The 21,091-nt window shown below is 39.8% G+C and overlaps 1 protein-coding gene across 1 annotated transcript; it reads left to right on the top strand.

Moving 5' to 3' along the window:
* The first annotated feature begins 10,747 nt into the window (after positions 1–10,747).
* On the top strand, positions 10,748–16,113 carry LOC117973470 (uncharacterized). The gene is made up of 5 exons (XM_034926021.2): positions 10,748–12,206; positions 12,780–12,917; positions 14,438–14,563; positions 15,607–15,699; positions 16,009–16,113. The coding sequence occupies exons 1-5, from the start codon at positions 11,274–11,276 to the stop codon at positions 16,111–16,113; spliced, it is 1,395 nt and encodes a 464-aa protein (XP_034781912.2). The 5' UTR covers positions 10,748–11,273.
* The last annotated feature ends 4,978 nt before the right edge of the window (positions 16,114–21,091 follow it).

Here is a 21,091-nt window from a genome sequence, read left to right as displayed (position 1 = left end):
GAAGCTCTCAACTCTTTCTTTCTTTTTTGTTTCTTCTGCTTTTCAAACTAACAGGTCAGGAGACAGGCTTTGTTAGAGCTTTTTCTGCTGAGAACAAAAACCCAGCAACTTTAACATACTTGACAAGGCACAATTAAAGTAGCATTAAGGTTTGGCTGTCCTTCATCAGATTTATGCCTGAGTTGTTTCAATTGCAACATTTACTAATTGTAGCATTTTTAAATAACACAAATGATGCCTGGCCAAAAAGGTTGTCAAATTGTATCAATAATTTTGTTTTAGTACCACTGAACCACTGAAATAATAACAGGGGGTGAGTCATGCAACGCAGACTTGTGTCCTGGCTGTGTGAAGTCGTCGGTCTTCGCTTGGGATTCCGAAGGGAGCGTTGCATTGGCTCTGGTCCTCCCATGGGTTAGGGAGGCAAAACCAGCAGGGACTGTTTCTCCTCATCGCGCTACAGTGAACCCTGCTGGCCAGGCACCCACGGGGCTTATAAAGCAGACACCTGCAGGACTGGCCTTTGTCCTCCAGAGGCCGGTAGCTTGCTTACATCCGCTCTTGAGTTCCTGGGTGTAAAAGAGGAAGCTAGCTCGTCGTGGTATCAGAGGATGCCCACTGAACCTTCAGTTCTCCTGAGCTGTGTTGGGGAATTACTGCGGTGTGGGGATACACTCCGGTGAGGGGAAAAAAATGATGGACATTCCAAATTGGGGAGAAAATCGGGGGTAAAATATTTGGGCACACTAAATTTAAAGCAAAACAATATATTATTATTATTATTATTATTATTATTATTATTATTATTATTATTATTATTATTATTATTATTATTATTAATATTACGCCCTAAGATCATTAATTCTTTTTAAACTTCAGTTCTGGAGACCAGGAGCAGGAGTATAAACACCTAAGTTTACTGATAACACATTAAAAAAAGGAAGTACTGGTGATGGCCTTTGCCTTGTTCATTGTAGGCAGGGGTCCAAATGACAATAACCACTACAACAGTGTTGCCACTAATTGACACCTTAGTTAGAGGTTTTACAGAGAGGCAGGTGCGACTGGAGTACTTTGTTCTCACCTTCTGGAAACAGGGGTGTCTTTAGGTCTTGGTTGGCAGATTGATTTTGCTCCACAACTGTTCTCTTGATGCCCATTATATTCTCGAGTGCTGTTAGCCCATGAGCATCTAATTCACCACACATGAATCATATAAATAAATAAAGATTTTTCAAACTTCCACAAGTAGGCCCTAGAGCCTCAGGCTCAAGTTGCTTGCTTCTTCCCAGAGACGTGCAAGCACACGGGTATGTGTACTGACCTGGGGCTGTTAACAAGATGTTGTGTCAGAGGTGTTAAGTTGGCTGTCCCCAGGGGCTGAAGAGTGATTTCCTGACCTATTGTGCGCTCTCTCTACCTCCAGTCCAACCTGTTCATCACTAGGTAAACTGACCCTTATGCAAAACAATGGTAGTTAAACTGCAATGACTGTGTAGTAAATTGGTCCAAACAACATTACAGAAGTGTAGTCAGACTGCTGTTTAAGTGTACTGTAATTGCAGGAAGAATGTTATTATAGTGCAGCTGAATGGCAGGAACATGTTACAGATAAACAGATAAATTGGTTTTCACATACGGGAAAGAATAACACTCATTTAGAACAGAGATTCATTCTACTCAGTTTAAATATTCTCGTCATGTACTGGAATGTATAGTGCCACTTATGACAGCGACCTTACCTTTATTGTCAAAAACACTGCAAATCAATTAGAGAATGTCTGAACTTGGCTAGATGTGGAATATCTGTCATTAAACATTTTAAAATACATTACAATCTCCCCAATTTCCCTTTTTATATCAATTGCCCCAGCCAACAAATTTCTCTACTTGACTATTATATTTGCAATTACTGATGTGCAGTAGAACATATTCCTCTGAACGTAATTTATGAATTATTTCTGAACTACAGAACTCACTGTACACACATGTATTCCTCAAGTGTGTAGATGTGAGCGCCCCTCCCATGTATGTGATCTAACTGCAGAGATGAGACTCTAAATGGACTCTGTACATTGCTCCTGGTTTAGCTGTCCACATAACACATGTGTGAATGCACTTTAACAATGTTCTACGTGTAGCAGTTGTTAATAAATCCCAGTTATTTTCCATCCAGGACCACCCATGCCTACAAATGGATTATTTAGTTCCTTTCCTTCCGAACTGAAGTTAGTCCTTGTGATAAACAGCTAGGATATCAAGACAGGCAGAACCCTCATTGCATTACTACAATGAGTTTGTGACCCTGTTGGTTCAAAGAGCCTTAAAGCAATAAAGCGATTTCTGAAAAACAAGGAATAACGAAAATGACTCTCAGGTTGCGAGCGAACAAAAAGAGAGACCCGTTTGACAGCAAATGAATTTCCCCACTTGACAATGGGAACCTGATCCACAGCCCACCTGAAACATTACAATTCTAGCCCTATCCACAGCAGAGTGTGTTTATCTGTTCAGACATAGCTGTTGAAACCTGCTTGCTTCATTAGCTCGTTTGTTTTTGTTGTTTCTTTTTCAATCCAGTCCTGTAACAGTAATGCTGTGACATTCTCATCCCGTATTGGATGACACTGCATGGACATGGCTTCTGCCAGCTGATTCCACAGTGAGTGGAGAGCTTTCTGGTACAGCCCCAGTTCATATACTGTGTACAGAGCGTGAACCAACCTCCGTTCCAATACTCTTCTAAGACTTGTTGGAAGTGTATAATCATTTCTAATAATGGCTACCATTTGTATTTAAATGAATGGATAAATACTCGTGTCTATACTGTACGTGAGATGTTTAGCTCATCTCATTATTGAATCTATATCATATTCATTCATTAATGTCTCAGAATAAACAGCATACTCATGGAGTGCTGTGTTTATTTTACTCATGCGGGTGGCAACGACCCACTTTCCCCTACAATACTCTATAAACATGCATGGAGTATCCTTTACTAATTAATAAATACCTGACAGTCCTATTTATTTTATGAAAGCGCCGTTCACATGGGTTCATTGGCCTTGCTCTGCAAACCTGCATCAAACAAATCCAATAACTTCTCTGAGATTTAGAACGCTTGCTTGCGCTTCACCATTCTTTGACTATGCTTTACTGTACTTTGTTACTGGTTTAGTGTGGTATTCAGAGGTACATTTTTTATAAGGTAAAGAGAATTGAAATATAGAGATCTGGACTAAAGAAGAAAGCTTCAGGTCGCTCACCCCAATTTGTATTGGGGCCCCATATCAGTAAACAGCAGTCTGTCTGCTTCTGGGGTAGATTAAACCAATTACCTGCCTCTGTGTGTTTTTTTTATTTGGCACCACCTGCCACCACCCAGTGCTTGTTACAGTATATTGACCCAGGTATTCTTTAAGACATTAAGTGGTGAGCAAAGCCTTTACAAAATTGAAAGCAATGTATTCCAATACACAGCTAATCAAGGGCGTCTGCAATAAACAGCAATCTGGTGCACAATAGGAGTGACACATGGCTGACTCGGCTTCCAAATACGATCAAATTGCAGTGCTAAGGATATTTCTAGACATTAATACAATGCAAATACATGTATTTGTATTCTATACTGGCTGTTTTGTATCTTGTGTTAACCTGGGCTAATGTTTTGAGACTCGATACTGTGTTACTGTATGTACATCTTTGGGAGCAGCTGAAAAGCGTATGTGTGTGTGTGTGTGTGTGTTAAACCCACCAATTATCATCAATTCAAAACTTAAAGCATAAAAGTGTTTTTTTTACACAGGTAAGCCTGTCTATAAAAACATTAGAGCTGAGATATTACCTTGACAACTCTGTAGGTCAAAAGGTCAGGGGTTATTGCATTTTTTGTTTTTGAGAAAGTGTTGCAACTTGTCTCTAAGTGTCAAAGTAATGCAGCGTCTTACTCATATGAAAGGAAAAGCAGGGCGGACTATGCAATCACTGACCACAGAGGAGAACAAAACAAGGGGGTAAATGAAAGAATGTTGTTTCTGGAGCTCTTTGAAAGGGAATCCACAAGATGCTGGGAAATGGCAGGTATTGTTATTAAAAAAAAGAAAAAAATGTCTGAAGAGTTACAGGTAGTTGTGAATTGTCCCCATTTGTTCAATCTTTAGGTCCAGTACACAAAAAAAGAGAATGTGTGCATTTGTGTGTGTGTGGCGGGGAGGGGTTTAAAAACTTCAAACACTCCTTCTGCAAAGTACTTACTTTAGAGACTGAAAAAGTAAAGGCCTGGCTCAAAACCTACATATATATATATATATATATATATATATATATATATATATATATATATATATATATATATATATATATCCATATATCTATATATCTATATATATACACACACACACACACATCCTGGCTGCTATTCACAACATGTGCAGGTGTTTTGCAGCCTATTTATTTAATAATTCACAAATCCTGAGGTAGTCCCAGGCATCTTACTAACACTGCTAAACCAGTAGCTAAGAATTCTAGACCCAATTAAGAGCTTTAAATGCGACACATCACCTAAATCAATAGAACTACATTTTGGAAATTAATTGGCAATCAAATAGCAGACAGGTGATGACTGCATTGCTTTAACTGGCAAAGACTGCATAGGCCACTGCAGCACCACCACCTTTCCAGCCAGCATGGTGTGTACCTCTAGCGCCCTCTAATGTTGCAATGTATATTTCTTCCTCTTCTTTCCTGTTCCTCGTGATCTTGGTTCTTGAAAGACAGCCTCACGCACCCTTTCTAATGCTAATTCAAACAAAATTTGAATGCACTTTGGAGTATATTCAATTGATCCTAATGGTGACAGATCCCATGCATTGTACATATTTTAGCAAACATAAAAACACCAAAGAGATCCAGATGTGGTTCCTAAATAAAACAGGATCATTTAACCTAATTTGTATCTTTTGAAACAAACCATCAGCACAGTGATCCTGGAACTAATAATAATAAAAAAAAAAAAAAAAAAAAAAACCCCACAATTTTACATTTATTTTTGACAAAACAGTTTAATACAATACAACCTTTAATACAATCCCATAAAATCATTTGTATGATAATAAAGTCAACTCAAAATCAAGTTATTCAAACCAATGAGGGCGGTCAGAAAGTCACTAGTGCTCAGTTGTAATGTCATGTGCTTTATATCATCATTGTCACAAATGTCCTTATCTTTCTCAGAAGTTCTCATTCATGCAGAGCTTGCAAATCCTTCAAGTTGCAGGTTTCTTGGAACCTGCTCTGTGCCATTATGGACTTTTAATCAAGTATAATGGATTTTTTAAAGGACAAAACCCCTGACACTTGAATCGGTCAGCAATCTGAACTGTAAATACATCCACAGTCACATACCCCCACCCCCTCCCTGGTTAAACTACTTCACACCGCGCTGGTAACCAGGGACAAGATCAGAGATCAAGCGAGGGTCGTTAAAGACATTTACAAGTGAACAGTAAAGTAGTAGAGCCAGAGGTGTGAGATTCGACAGCTAGGTGCCGGATCAGCAATGCACGGAGGTGTGGCTGCTTCACTGGGGGACACTCTACAGCTTACAGGGCTCAAATAAAGGCATTTTATTTTATTTTATTTTATTTTATTTTATTGAGCCAATCAGTCACCATGCTAAGTAGCATCTACAGCTGGGGTCTTTTGAAATGGATGTGGTGGGAAGCAGCTGTTTGGATGTTTACCCCTGGGAAGAGGTCTAGAAGTCCGAACTAATGAAAGCTTCATTAGAAAGGGGGCTGGATGTGTGGGTCGTAGAAGGAGGGTGGGAGAATTCAGAAGGCTGGGTGACAGGTAGTTGTTAAGACCATTAAGCCCCAGGTTTAATGCAATGGAGGATTACTATCCCCATGCGTAGAACAATGCACAACAACAATCCTCAGATTTTTACAAGTGTTTCTAAATGGAGAATTTTAAAACATTAAATCTCCCAGGATACCTGACTCATCAGAATGCCTTCTAAATAAGTAAATGAAAGGAAATAAGGCTAAAAATAGGGTTTTAAAATGAGGCTTGAAATAGTTTTGGAGGTATAAACCCCCATCTCTCCGAACAGTGTTAGGTTTAGGTGCAAGCGTAAGATATATTCAATAAATGCTCACCACCCCAGCCCGGGACAATCTCATTATTCTCCAGCTGGCGCCTTGTGTGGCCGAGGTATTAGGAGGTTATGTAGTTTTCTGCTCCAGCTTCACACATTGAGTTCTGCAACTTTTCCATGAGTACCACGAAACCACAAGACGAAATGGGAAACTGCAAAGGCGCGCTCACACCAGACGCGACGCGCATGCCGTCTCCTCGCACGTCGCTTTGTGTTGCCGCTGACCCCTGTTCACACCGAAGACAGCAAGGGGGAAAGTAAGCGGGTGGTCTGTTGTGACACCTGGATGTTTTGAATTCAGGCTTGTCTTTTCATTCTATATATTGCCTGATCAAGGTAATATAAAAAAAAGAATGCTGAGTTCAGCGCTAATGTATGGATATATTGAAACCTTATTATGAGCCTCTCAGAAACCAGACTGTGGAGACCTTCTCATCCTCACAGACCTGTCAAGAGACAAGAACACACAGACTCAATACAGACAGTGCGGGGATGAGAATTAAACACTGAAACTACATCTTAATTCTCAAAGACCTGTCAAGAGACAAAAACACACATACGCACACTTCATCTTGCCAATTCAGACAAGCAAAGAGTGAGTACTACTACTACTACTAACACTAGCTAGCATTCTCAAAGAGCTGTCAAGTTACAAGAACACACACACACACACACACACATACACACACACACACACACACACACAACCAGAGCAATCTAGAAGGCACAGCAAGCGGATGGATGAGTAATGTTAACTGTAACTGCTCGATATTCTCACAGAGTAGTGTCATAAGCTCACTGATATTTTATACAAGTCCAGATAAAACAAAATGATTACACACAAACACAATAGCTTTTTAATGTATTAAAAGTAGATTGGATATGCCATAAAACATCCCTTTACACCATGTTTTCACCATGGTAGATAGACTTGTTTTGTATTTATTTATTTATTTATTTATTACAAATAGGTTTAAAAAGTAAGTGTTGCTAAGACTAGAGGCTGGGGCAAATATGGCTGTTTTGTGTTTGAATATTCTTAAAACACGAAACTTTAAGAGTTTTCGTTTTAATTATAAAACCCGATATATCAAGTCAAGAAACATTCTAGGAAGGAAGCTTAAACCATGTACCCAAACAATTACAAAACCAAGGTAGACAAACAGCGTACAGAAAAATGCGTGTTATTTTTGTCAGCTTTCAGTTAATACATTAAGAGTCATAGTGCAGTTTCACTATAAATTGGTTCACACTTGAATTGACAGACTTGAGGCCGCTGGTTACACTGCAGTATTCCAGTTCTGTTTGGCAGATTACATCACCTACTACTGCAGTAAGATACCTCTCCATATGAGCAAATTCACGTGAGATAAACGGTCATTATAGTAGTCTGCATAAATAGAATATTGTCACAGATGGATTAGGCTATCAAGAGATCCCAACAAGGATAGCAGTGGTCTGAAAGTTCATGCCTGAACACATAGGGCTTTGGCGCCCCCTGGAGGATTGTTTACAACACACATTTCAATGTGCTGTACTGTATTTTGAAAATGAATTATGCAAAATGCAATGATGTTCAAAACAAAGTAATAGATGTTTTGCCATCTAGTGAAAATAGAAACAAATAATATTTTTTCCCCCCAGGTGTAAATGCTGAGTTGCACTTCTTACAAATAGAATCCCAGTAATGACCAGTACTGGTGTATGCTGGTTTTCAGCTGGTTGTGCTGGTTAGGAGATTTGGTGCTGGTTGAGGGGCTAGTTAAGATGGTCCAGATATAAGCCTATTTAAAATCCATTTACTGTACATTTCTAAGTCAACGGTTTCTACACTCCTAAGTGATTGTATTCCCTGTAAACGCTGGGGTTTCTACAGTATAACTTGTACTAGGTCATGTTTGTTCTAATTGGAACTGGCCACCAGTTGCTTGGATTCCCACAGGTAGAGTGGTTCTATAAAAGGATTTGGATAAAGTGGGTTTGAAAACCTTATTGAAAGAACTTATAGGTTTTTGTGAAGCATGCAAATCAATATTTCACAGCATTCCGAAGCCTTTTCTGGTCACTGCATATCAAACCCTCGAAACTAATAAAATGGCCATTTACAAAGTTAGTTGTTTAATTTATACGTGCATAATGGGTCCAACCACAAAATATCCCGCACGTCCGAATTTCCTTTTCAAAAACTCTTTTGAAATCCCCTCCCTAAAACAAATATGAATTGTGAGTGGACTAATTATTATTACAATGATGACAGTTTTGACATGATTTCCCGTAAACGTCTCGGACTAGATGATTCCTTAAAAACAAGATACTTTGATGAGTTATTAAATATATTCATTAGTTATTGCAGTGTGCCAACGATTGTCAAGAGATTCAGCGCTGCGACTTGGGGGGCGTTATTAGAAAAAAACGTTAAACCTTCATCTATTAAAACGTTTTGGATCGAGATTGCAAAAGAAAGTAAGTTTAAAGACCTACCTTCCACGGTATAAATCCGCGGGGGGCTTTCCAGAAGGGCGGTGCATATATATTTTCTCTTAGCCAAGTAGAATTTCTTGACTGATGAAGAAAGTGAAAGCGTTAGTAGTTTCGTTTACATTAGATCGCCAAAATTGTAAGATTTGTTGAATTTATTTCATACTTTCACTTTCGGTATGAGATGATGGGAACTAAAACCATATTGTTGTGTCGATTTGTCTTGATGTTATACGATATGTATTGCTTTATTACATGGTTTGCAATATATTTACAGTGCATTGGTAAGTTTACAAACATTTTCAAACATGATTGGTTGCACTTGATGTTAGTGCCCAAAGGACTGGCATTATTTACCAGCATTTGTTTGCTATGCACAATGTAGCTAAATTCTTCGGTTTGTAGGAGAAACATGGACCATGGTTAATTTGCGCTGTAATATTAATACCTTCATAATTAAAGACTATGTAATATTGTCAATTGTGCAATTAATTATAAAATTAAGCTCCTGTAATTATAATTGTGAACAACTTAATACGTTTATAGGGTCAATATTGTTAGAGTTTTGAGTGCATATGATGATAGCTACATTGCATGTACAGGTGTTATTTTTGTGGTACGCATTAAAAAGTGATACACTGTGTACTGCGCTTGACAGGGCATGCATTTTGGCTCAGAAAACAATGTACTTACTGAGTTTGACACTTAAATTTATTTTTAATGTTTAACTGATTCTGAATTATATATATATATATATAATTAAAAATTACGATGTACCACTTTCTGGTACACTAACTAGTTAAAAAGGTTAGTGCACAACTATAAGCTGGTCACAGTTGAAATATTTTACGTTTCAACCATTTTAATTAGTTTTAGCATAAGAATGTATACAAACTTTTAAGCATCAAGATTTAAACAATACTTGTAAGTTACAACTCTTTTTTTCCATAAATTGTCACATTAAAAATTGTGCAATTAAAAAGAAAGAAAGAAAAAAAAGCTTTGTTTTTCAGTTAGCGGCAGTACCTGGTGCTTACAAGACACTGACCTGACAATGACTTGATTGCAATGCAATATCCAGCGTTTCATGTTTCTGAGTGGGACAATAATCCCGCTTCTGTCTTCTTTCCTGTAGATAGAACACAGCGGCTCTTGAAGATGAATCCAACACAGTCTGACAGCCTCGTCCTCAAGGAAGGACCACCAACGGATAAAGGTATTTTGTAAGAAGATACTAACAAATACAACACTTTTCATAGGACAAACTATAAAATGAACAGTATGCAAAGACAGCCCAAGCTTAATACAATGTAAACAGGGCCTGCAATGGAAAAGAGTTGTGGAGGACTGGGATAACGCCTTTAAAAAGCTGTTGGACATAGTGATTTACACAGAAAACCCTTTGAGAGTCCTTGCACAGTTCTAATGTAGCACATGTGCAATAGCTGTCAACATGGCCTAACCAGGAGGGAATGGAATCTGACTGATCAAAGCATGAAATAACCGGGAGCACAGTAGCAGCTGTATTTTATTTTCTGCCTTTTCTTTTATTTTCTTTGCATTATATGTTGTTTCTAAATACACCCTGGTGAAGGAAACAACACAAGGTTGCACTTTACAGTTCAAACCTTCAGAGTAGAATATAGGCCTGATTAACCGGTTAAAGTCATTTTAAAACATGGGGATTTGTGTTTTATATGCAGAGCCCTTGCAGAGGAACACACCTGAGCAGGATGCATTGGGATATTTTTAGTAAGTAATCCACATAAACTGTGATCATTCCCTTATAGTAAAGGCAGAAATTATATTGTTTTTGTCATATTTGAAAGCGTTTCCTCTACATTCATTTTCAATGAGATTAGGAGTGAAGAATAACGTTTTACCAGGCTGCCAGGTTCCTGGAGAATCAATATTGCCCATAGAGATAGAGTCTCGCATTAACAGTGAAATAATATCAATAATAAAAAAAGTTATAATAAAAAATAAATCAGTATCCTGCTGTTAGACAAAAGAGAAAACAATACGTCCACATTGCAGGACCATCACAAAGTTCAAGGCATGTAAAGGGGTTGGACATAAAACCCAGCGAACTGTTTTCTGTTTCAGACATTCTTTAAATGGCAGAGAAGAAACTGAAGAGCAGGTGGAGTGCAGCGTTGGTGAGGCCAAGTGTCCAATCACCACAGAGAGTGACAGAGATGTTACCGCAGCCCTGCTGCCCTCAGGGGGATCTCAGAGCCACCCCTATGCTGGAAGGGTGTCCGTTAGAGAAACCAACCAACAAGAGGAACAAGAGCCCTGCGTGGAGCAAGGGTCTAGTGACTACGGACAGCCAGCGAGGAATGAGCCCTGCGTGGAGCAAGGGTCTAGTGACTACAGAGAGCCATCGAGGAATGTTTACAACAAACTCTTCAGCAGCCTTCTCCCCTCCTCCTCGGCACATCCTTGAAACCTGGGAACCAGTGCCAGCGAAGACCTTCCACATTTCAATATTCCCAAACCTGATATCCATCTTTCCCAAAGCTGGGATTCACCTTCCATCAAATCCAGTTTACCTTCGCTTCTCAAAAACGCGGAAGACAGTGATGGTGAATTGGAGAATTACCAGCAGTGCCACGAGCCAGGATTAGTGGATTCAATGTTTCAAACGACAAGCTTGAGCAGCCAGTTTGAGCCGATTGGTGTGACACCTTCTGCTCTTTATGTGCGAGAATATGAGGACCCAGCTAATGTTTCCAAGATGGGTACAGGTGAACGTGAATTCCTTGAGGAAAATACTTACAAGAACCAGAAAATCAGCCAGTGCTATGATTCTGATGTTAACAAAGAGGAAGAGCCTGTAGAACAACCAAAAGAACTGGAGTCAAATGATTCTATGACAGACAACGGAAAAGATACGGCCACTTCAGTTCTCAGCCAGGAGACACTTCCAGACATCCCTGAACTAGAAACCACAGCAATTGAAGAAGTTGTGTCTCATACAAGTAAACTCTGCCGACACCAAAGGGAATATTTAACAGCTGATCTACATCCAGTCAACACAGATCAAGATGATGGGGGATATGAAGAGCAGCCTCCAGACATCGTTGAGCTGAGCTTAAGTATTTCAAACCAGTGCATGGGCCGCGGTGGTGGCAGTGATGAAGATTCACAGGCTGGTGAAAAAGCACATCAGGGAGTTGCAGAAGAAGGAAGCAGTGAAGCAGAGGAGGAAGCTGCAGAAGCCCCAAAGATTGAGGGTGAAAGCAATGAGAACGTAGCCCCCAGGGCTGACCAAGACGGGCCCCCCTTGCTCCAAGACATTGGAGGCAGAAAGACAGCATGGCACTCGGAACATGGAGTTAGAGAGAGCCAAAGGTTGTCCTCTTCTGAGCCCTTCATCAGGCAATCAGTTGAAGATGTTTACGGGCGAATCATCAGGAAGTGTGGGGGTCTTTTCTTGGATACGTTGAGTGGAGTTTACCTGGCGACCTATTCAAAGGACCAGTGCCAGTTCTACCTGCTGGATTCTGGACTGATTCTGTCTGGGGCAAGGGGGGAGAACCGGTCTGACAAAGTCCTGGTCACAATGGTAAGTTTTGGGTTGTTTCTTGAATTAGTTTTAATATTGGTTATGTGTTTTAAATATATGCTTAAGGCATATTTGACTTTTGGTCACAAGCATGAGGGTGCTATAAAACTGTAAGATTGTATTGTATGAATGCAATAACACTGACTGGGCATTCAGATATGGTCCAGTGTTCATACGCCTAGGGCTGTTATTCGGAACAAGGCAAAGCCAGGCCAAGTGAATCAGGCAAAATGGTTCCAAACGTTCCAGGCCGTGCTGGTACGGTGATATATTTGCACAAGTTGGAACGCTTGTTAGCAATTGCTCCCTCTGTTCTTGCCCTTTTATAATGTATTTTATTTGTAGAGCACATACCTTGTACAACCAAAAATGATCAAGATTATATAAAAAAAAAATGTTGATTCGATCTCCAGTTATCTATTTTAAAATGTACTGCGGGATATTAGAGGTGGCCAGGAATTTCATGACAAATTACCATAAGAGAATTCACATTATTTATTGGTATCCAAAGTGTGTGAAATGCAGCTGTTATCCTAACCCAGGTGCTCAATACCACATATGTATTTGTTTCAGAGAGACAACATGAAATTAGCCCTAACTTCAACAAGGTGCAGCGACTATGAATACCCGATATATTTCATCAAACAACTGGATGATAACTGGTTCAGAGCCATTGACAAGCTTACGCAAGAAGTGATGTTAGTGAAAAGGGTAAGTCGTAACAATGACAATGCATTTCACAGTGATAACTTGGCTTAATGATGCGGCTATTCTATTCTTACCCTTTCCACACTCTTGTGTGACACTTCTGCTGCTTAGAATCAGAGGATAAATAAGGTTTTAACAATGCCTTCACCATTGTGCGTTACACTTAGTTTTACTTTATTATGGTTGAATTTTGATGCTACAGAAGATTTAACTACATTTAAAACAAAAAACTACCATAAAAAAACTGGGTGTTCAATCATTTTAGTGACTCACTGTGACTACAAGTTCAAATAGACAACAAATGAAATAGACTTTCCCATTACTTTTAAGAGACTAGAATTCTACAAGCAGATTCTCAACACAATTTTTCACTGTTGAGTCCTGCATCATTGCCTAACCTGGCCAGCCTTTAGGAAATGCTGTTTGAAAGAGGGAATCAGGATTAGCTGTGACCATCACAGCAGCCCCTGTGCACTTCAGTTTAATGGCATCACAAATGCACATTGTAACCCTAAACTGAATGATGTTACACTACAGTTACAGTGTTCAGCATTTTATTATGTTGTTAAACTGTAGCTTTTTAGTGAAAGTAATGGATCCCATCTACTGCACATGTTCTGCTGCTGCATTGTTTAGTAAAAGGGGACCAAACACAATGCCAAGTTTGAATATGCTTTATCTGAGCTATTACAGTTGCAGTTCTGAGGTTGGGCAGATTTATCTATTCCATCTCACTCTACTACAAAATTAAGGCTTTTTTTTATCTTCTAGAACCAAGCTATAAAACTAATCACTGCCATGAATTTAAAAATAATTGTGCCGAAGCACCAACTGATCTCCGCTTTCTTATTTAACTTTATTGGTTCTATTCATCTTTTTTCCTCCCTGCATGCACACCGAGACCCCTAAACTGTAATTTCATAATCATGATAAATTAATATTCCTACTTCTTTCCTTACAGAACATTTTCTTTTTTTACAATTTGCGATGCTGGCCGAGTTATTACTATAATTACTTGTGTAAAATATTTACTCATGAATATTAAAGACAGTCATTAGCATGCTAACGCAGTGTCATACTGGTTTTATTTGCCTCATTATTTTGTCGATCCACTGGAGCCCTGTTGGCTGTAAAGGGAGCAGTGGCTTCAGACTCCAGTGTGAACTATCTGGTGATTTACATCCTGCTCTTGTGCTGTTATTAAAGGCAGACGGGAAAAGGTGCAGTAGGCAAGAAGATGCATTTTACTTTTAATTTAAAAAGAGTCACGTTAATGAGCCACCCAGTGTTAGTCTCATGCTCAGAGTAAAGAAACTAGAGCCAGACTGAGTTTAAAGCAATGTTATTTTGTAGCTAATTATGCAGCTAATGGAAGTGCAAAATGTCTAAGATTTGTGGAATTATTTTGTTAGCTGTAATTACTTTAAGGGGTCAACGTAGCCCATTTAACTAATTTAACCTGCTGTGGAACGGCCCCATCACTGCTCTACATGCCTATTGTTTTCTATTTCATTCTTTCATAGGTTTTAGTGACTTCTAATTGGAGAAAAACCCTGGAGAACTTCCTGTTCCTCCAGTCCCGCCCCTTCAATCTACTTCGTTATGCCGTTGTGTACGACAGGAAGGGATTCATCTACTATATCATGCAGGTTCGGGACATTAAAGGTGCAGTTGCATGTGACAAGTGATCAGCTGCAGTATATAAGACCTGGAGCAGTTAGTTGTTAGGTAGTTTGCAGTCAGATAGGTAGAAACTAAGTTTCATCCAAGTTTTAAAGGAGCATGATATTTGGTGCCTATTTAGCATCTTTTCTCCAGACTTCAACTACAACCAGGAGATGTTAATTAATACAGACCATAACCTAAACACAATAGTGAACAAGTTGTATAGACAACTAGAACATTGCGCAGGAATATGGAGGCTGTGGTCAAACCCGATCTAACAATGTAAATTGAGTTGTGCAGATTAAAGCTAGTGTTATTGTTCGTTATTAACAGCGGGGATGCAAAACAGAAAATACTTTTGTATTTGTTTTCTCAACAGATTGCTATCCCACAAAGGGGTTTTTAAATTCTGTTTTATTTAAATCATATCTTGTGTTTTTTTTCTGATTAAAGGAAAACATACGTTGTTGTATTATTATGACAATCGTCCTCACACAATTAAAAAAAAATATGAGTACGATGTTCTAAAACCTGATTTGTTAAAAAGCAGAGTTTGGTTATCACAAAGCTATTACAAAAGCGCTGTGTACTGTTTGAATCGGGTTTGTGATTTATTGGCAGTGGAGGTTTACAGACATGAATATATTGTATATTACATATTTCTCTTGTCTCCAAAGTCTCCAAGGTTATGAAAATGTATTTCTCTCTCCTTCAGACTGGAATGCAGCTTACAGATAGCTCCTTGAACAGAAATGATGTCTTTAAGCAGAGCCTGCAGTTCCTCACGTTCTGTAAGGAATACCACCAGCAGCCTGCTCCGTACATCCCAGGCATGTCACCATCTCCGAAGTTAAAACAGTTTGTTAATAATAATCCTTTATTCACTGTCCTTTACCTGTTGTCTTACACTGAGCGAAATGAGTAAAGGATTGCAATTCCTGGTGAAAATATGTAAGCTAAAATGCCAAAGAACAAAGACTTTTATTTTTCACACAGATTTACTGTATGTAATTGATCTTGTCTGCAGGGTGTGTACTTTGACCCCACGACCCTTGGAAATATGGAGGACGTGTGTTCGTTTAAAAAGACCCTGAGAGAGGCTGTCAGAGGAGTTTTTCAGGTAACGTACACAGCTTCTCTTTTTAACCCTTTCATGCATGGAGACCTCACATGGGGACGCATAACAACAAAAAAAACTCTCTTCTAGCTTTTATATGGGGACATATGGAAGACACAAATGCATGATAGCCTCATTTCTTCCCCATATAAAGCAATGGAAAAAAAAGAAATAATTTCAATGTATGTTCATTATGTATGTACATGTATATCGTATTCTACATGTGCGTTTCTAGTACAGTATGGTATAAGAATTTCAAGAATTTCAGTGATAAAGCACCCTGAGGTATAGCTTCTTTGTAATGCCTTTCAGGACCCTGCGCTGGAGGAGTGTGTCTGTGAGCGGGTGAGGAGGAGTGTGGAGGGGGAGGAGGTGGACTGGGGGCAGGACTGCAGTCCAGCAGGCTTCAGGGACTAGAGGCTGACCTCTCCAACCACTGTGCAACAGGACAATCACGCACCTAGGAAAGCTTTAACAAATGAAAGAAGCCGTGAACTCTGAAACTGGGTGCTGTGCTTTCCTCTTGGGCAACGTATACCCTTAGAAAAAAATACTATATACTTAAGCAGTATTCTTACCATGGGCTGCAGTGAAACCCCACACAGCATTGTGTGGCATTCAGAATGAGGGGTTAATGTGAACAGGCAGTCCATTGCTACTGTAACAATAGCAGAACATTCTACCTATTTTATTGGCTATAGTGATGTTCTTAATTCTGCTCAGTTTATAAGGGATATATAGGGTTGCTGTTTATTTTGCTTTTGACCAGCAGGTGGAGCTATATATAGAGAGAGAGAGGCTGGAGCATTACTGTCAGTCCTGGGCCCTGGCAGTAAACCTCAAAAAGACCAATATAATGATTTTTCAAAAAAAGGCCAGATCACAGGGAAACAGATATCACTTTACACTCGGCAACACCACCCTAGAGCACACCACCAGCTACACTTACCTGGGTCTGACCATCAGTGCGTCAGGCAGTTTTAACCTGGCAGTGAATGCACTAAAAGCAAAAGCACTCAGAGCTTGTTATGCCATCAAAAGAAGATTCTATAAAATCAATATACCTGTCAAAATCTGGATAAAATTAATTGACAGTGTTAGCCAGCCCATTGCGCTGTATGGTAGTGAGGTATGGGGTCCACTCAGTCAACAAGACTACACTAAATGGGACAAACACCCAATCGAAACCCTGCATGCTGAACTATACAAGAATACACTGCAGGTGCAAAGAAATACACCAAACCACGCATGCAGGGCAGAATTAGGCCGATACCCAGCTCTTATTAATATAAAGAAAAGAGCACTCAAATTCTGGTTGCACCTTGAAAAAAGTGAATCTGACTCACTCCAGTACAAGGCCCTCCAGACCCAAGATCTCAGCCCTGAAAAGAGTCCCTTATGCCAGCTGGCTTTGAAGCTCATCACACTGACCCCCTTCAATACTAACTCCAACCAGCTTCAGGTCAGCACTGCTTACCAGCCCCCAATCAGAGTAAACCAAATTATAAAACAAACCAAAAACTCCTATCTGGAACACTGGGACACAGAAATAAAATCCCAAAATAAACTTGATTGCTATTGGGCCCTAAAAAGAAACTACAGCCTAGCAGAGTATCTCTCCACTGTCAGAGATACGAAGCAGAGACAAATCCTGACCAAGTACAGGCTCAGTGACCACAGCCTGGCCATAGAGACAGGCAGACACAGGCAGACCTGGCTGCCCAAAGAAGATCGGCTCTGTGGTCACTGCGAGACAGGAGAGGTGGAAACTGAGATGCACTTTCTCCTACACTGTATAAAATACAGCCATATCAGAGAGTCATTCTTCAATAAAATACAACAAAAACATCCTGTTTTCATACAAATGGCAGACTCGGAGAAACTTACTGTCCTCCTAGGGGAGGAACACACAGCTCCACTGGCTGCCAAATATGTAGCCACCTGCCACAACCTGAGGGGCACGCAGTGACACGGCACAATTTAACAATTTAATAGTTTCAATATTATTATTTCAATATTTATTTTAATTTCTGTATTATTATTATTATTATTATTATAATAAGGCATGCTAGTGAGTTTGGATTAGGTGGCCCATTCACTGCATTCTTGATTCAAGTCATGTTTCACAAGCTATGCTGTAGTATTGTTACTTGGGAAGGTCAATGGGCTTGTTGTTGAGAGCCTCAGTGCCAGTAAAACTCTGTGTCTCCAATGTCCCTGTCACAGGACCCAAGATAACTGGGTAAAGATGGAAATATAATTCAATAAAAATTACTGTCAACCCATCCATGATTAATAACTCCGCCGTCTGTGCCTGCCTTCTGTGCTCCCCTATAGGTCAGATATTACCAGAATATACAATATTTTTGTAAAATGATAATTAAATGAGACAGCATAGCAAAATGACCTAACTTTAATTTTCTTGGTCAAATTCAAAGTGTTTGATTCAGTTCAGTTTTGCTCAATGGTTATGCCTTTTTCAGTTTCAATATCAATTTCCCCCCCTTTTTCTTCAACTATTTCTAAACGACTAGTCAGAATTTACTCTACAGCCCCCAGCTTATGTATATCCCCATCGTAATAAAATGATATTAAAATCCAGTATGGCATTAGAACATAAGAACGTTTACAAATGAGAGGAGGCCATTCAGCCCATCTTGCTCGTTTGGTCGTTAGTAGCATAATTAATTATTATTGCATCTATCTATACATGTTAAGAGAGCTAGGCAGCTGTTAAAGAAAGACTCATTTTACATTGATGTATCTATCTATTGTATCTACATGTAGTGGCACATACACAAATCTAAATGCTATGAACATTCATTATAGACACCTTACTCCACAGAAATGTATGATCTATTTGCTGGTAGCTGTACTGTATTCTTTCCATTCTATAAATACCTTCTTCAGCAATGACTCACGTAGACTGCTGTCAGTGCCTCTAGCCTTGGCTCCTCCAGTATTGAATTGATTTATGGCTGGTCCAGCTTGCACTGACCTTGTACTTGGTCTCAAGCATTATAAATAATGGCAGGTCAGCAGCGTTGGGAATGTGGTGAACTCAGGGAGGAGCCGGCACACACTGTTTCAAAAACAACCTCCTCCATCCTCCAATGGACCTCCGCTCGCAATTTCAGAAAAGACATCTTAGGGGAAAAAAAGGACTTGATGCTGCAATTGCTGCAGCAGTGTTAGCTTTAATTTTATGCCTAATTTCTCTCTGTATCTAAGCTCTGTGCCACTCTCAAGAACACAGCTCTGTCTGTGTAAGATACAACTAATTTCTAATAATAAACAGGGAACTGAGTGTTCCAATACCCTGTACAGATTGCATTGAGATACTGGGTTGCTGGACAGCTCGTGCTAATATAATGAACTTCTAAATAATACCCTGACATGGTGACACTGCGATCCTTAGACAAGGAGATTTTACATTTGTAATGAAGGGGTTTCCCAATACTGTTCCGTGTTCATTCAAAAGCATGTGTCCAGCTTGCTTTGTGTTCTATTAAACAAGTACAGATACAAGGCTATGCTGGGAGATGTTCTTGTATATACTGAGCGATTAAAGAGCGACTAAGAGCGATTTAAAAAAACAAAAAAAAAACACATAACAAGTGCTCTGGCTTCTCTCTTTCGTACCACATCACAGATCATTATTATTCTGTTACCGGTCTGACAACGTGGGCAATAATCCTGACTCTATCAGTGCACTAGAGCAGACAGTTTTTAAATAGCTTTTAACAGACTGTAAAGTTCTAAGTGTAAAAAGTAGTCAGGATGCTAACAATTAAAAGAAAAATGACAGGTACATTATTTAAACAGTTGTAGCAACACATGGGGATGTGTAACACTATATTTTACAGAACCCTGCTACTTACTGTAAGTATCACTATTGCTGGACAAATCACATCGCGTCCAGTATGAATAGGCCTAAGAATTAAGGAGTAAGATCCTGGGATCAGATTCTAGCTTAACCCTCTGGATCATTGTGGGTCTCTGGACCGAGGCATTTGACCTCCATACAGCTTTGTTCCACCCCAGCAGAAACAGGCTGGTACAATACAAGCAAAGAAAATGGAAATTATATGTTGCATTGTAGTTTGGCTGTCATGCAGGACCGATTTGTTTATCCTGTTTGGTAGTACAGATGTCTGCCCGTCTACTTCATGTTATACAGTGCTGTACATGAAAAGACATCGCTGGAAGTGCTATGGTGCTGCAATTGAAAATAAAGAAGCACTAGCAGTATATATTACCTATAACTAGAGCAGGCTGTTTAGTCAGAGAGTGATCTCAGCAAAGCCATGGCTTATGGTAAGCAGTATTTCATGTGTCGCTGGTGCTTAACCCTGGGACCTTTTCAAAATGACTGGGAAACTGAAATCCTTTAATATACAGTACAGCACCCTCCTCCTTGGGCGCTGTGGGGATCAAGAGGTAATACACTTGCCTCTAGGGCCGGACTGCCAGTCACAAGGTCAAAAACAGCACTGACTTACCCTTTACCTGCTCCATCTTCCAGCAATCTAGCACTGGATGTGGAGGAATTGTACTGTACAGGCATCCCATGCATTTACTACAGGACCAGCACCCAGCATGGTGTATGATATCCATGACACACTACAGCACCAGCTCTCGAGCATGCTCTAATACTATGTGGGGTTGATGTACAGTTAATAGCTATCTGTTCCTGCTTACTGTTCTAGCATCAATTCCAGGTGGAACACCAGATACAAAACCAATGTCTTGCTACCTTTGAGGACTTTACTGTGTTCTATACACTTGCTTCTCTGTCAATCAGTCAGTCTGTGTACTTGCTTGTGTATGATATCTATCTCTGTTTTCTCCCGTCTGTGTGCCTATTTATCTGCTTAACCGTATGGGGCGGTATTTATCTCTGTCGGCATGATCTGTCTATCCTCCATCAATCCTTGAATGTGTAAAAACAGCTCGTATTAGACATATTCCATCAGCCATCCAGACTGCTTTTTAATAGACAGAACAGACATCAGAGAGAGAGAGAGAGAGAGAGAGAGAGAGATAGGAAGAGTAAAGAGAGAGAGAAAAAGAGAGTGCCTTTGGCTCTTCAGACACAATTAGTGCAGCTTGTGTAGCTGTTTCCAAGCTCCTTTCCCTTTCTCTCCTTTGCCTTAATTGGAAGCCAGAGAGACCAGCTGAAATCGCATTAACAGGGGCCCCGCCAGAGAAAGCCATCCATCTTTTTTTATTACAGCGTAATGGGGCTGCTTGGGAACTGAGATTCGATTTGTCACCGGCCTCGTTCACTGATAACGGGCATTTGTCATCACTTTCTCCCTGTGTTAATGTCATCATCTCGGGCTGACAGCTGGCCTCGTCGAGGGAGCGTCAGCGACAGAGCACATCCGTCAAC

This window comes from Acipenser ruthenus, chromosome 13, assembly GCF_902713425.1.
Source record: "Acipenser ruthenus chromosome 13, fAciRut3.2 maternal haplotype, whole genome shotgun sequence".
NCBI lineage: Eukaryota > Metazoa > Chordata > Actinopteri > Acipenseriformes > Acipenseridae > Acipenser > Acipenser ruthenus.
Note: the sequence above shows the minus strand (reverse complement) of the source record. Positions and strands in the feature narration are given on the sequence as shown.

Coding starts and splice junctions, on each gene's coding strand:
- LOC117973470 (XM_034926021.2), top strand. CDS start 11,274: ATGTTTCAAACGACAAGCTTGAGCAGCCAGTTTGAGCCGATTGGTGTG. Junction 14,564..15,606: donor TCATCTACTATATCATGCAG/GTTCGGGACATT, acceptor TCTTGTCTGCAG/GGTGTGTACTTTGACCCCAC. Junction 15,700..16,008: donor CTGTCAGAGGAGTTTTTCAG/GTAACGTACACA, acceptor AATGCCTTTCAG/GACCCTGCGCTGGAGGAGTG.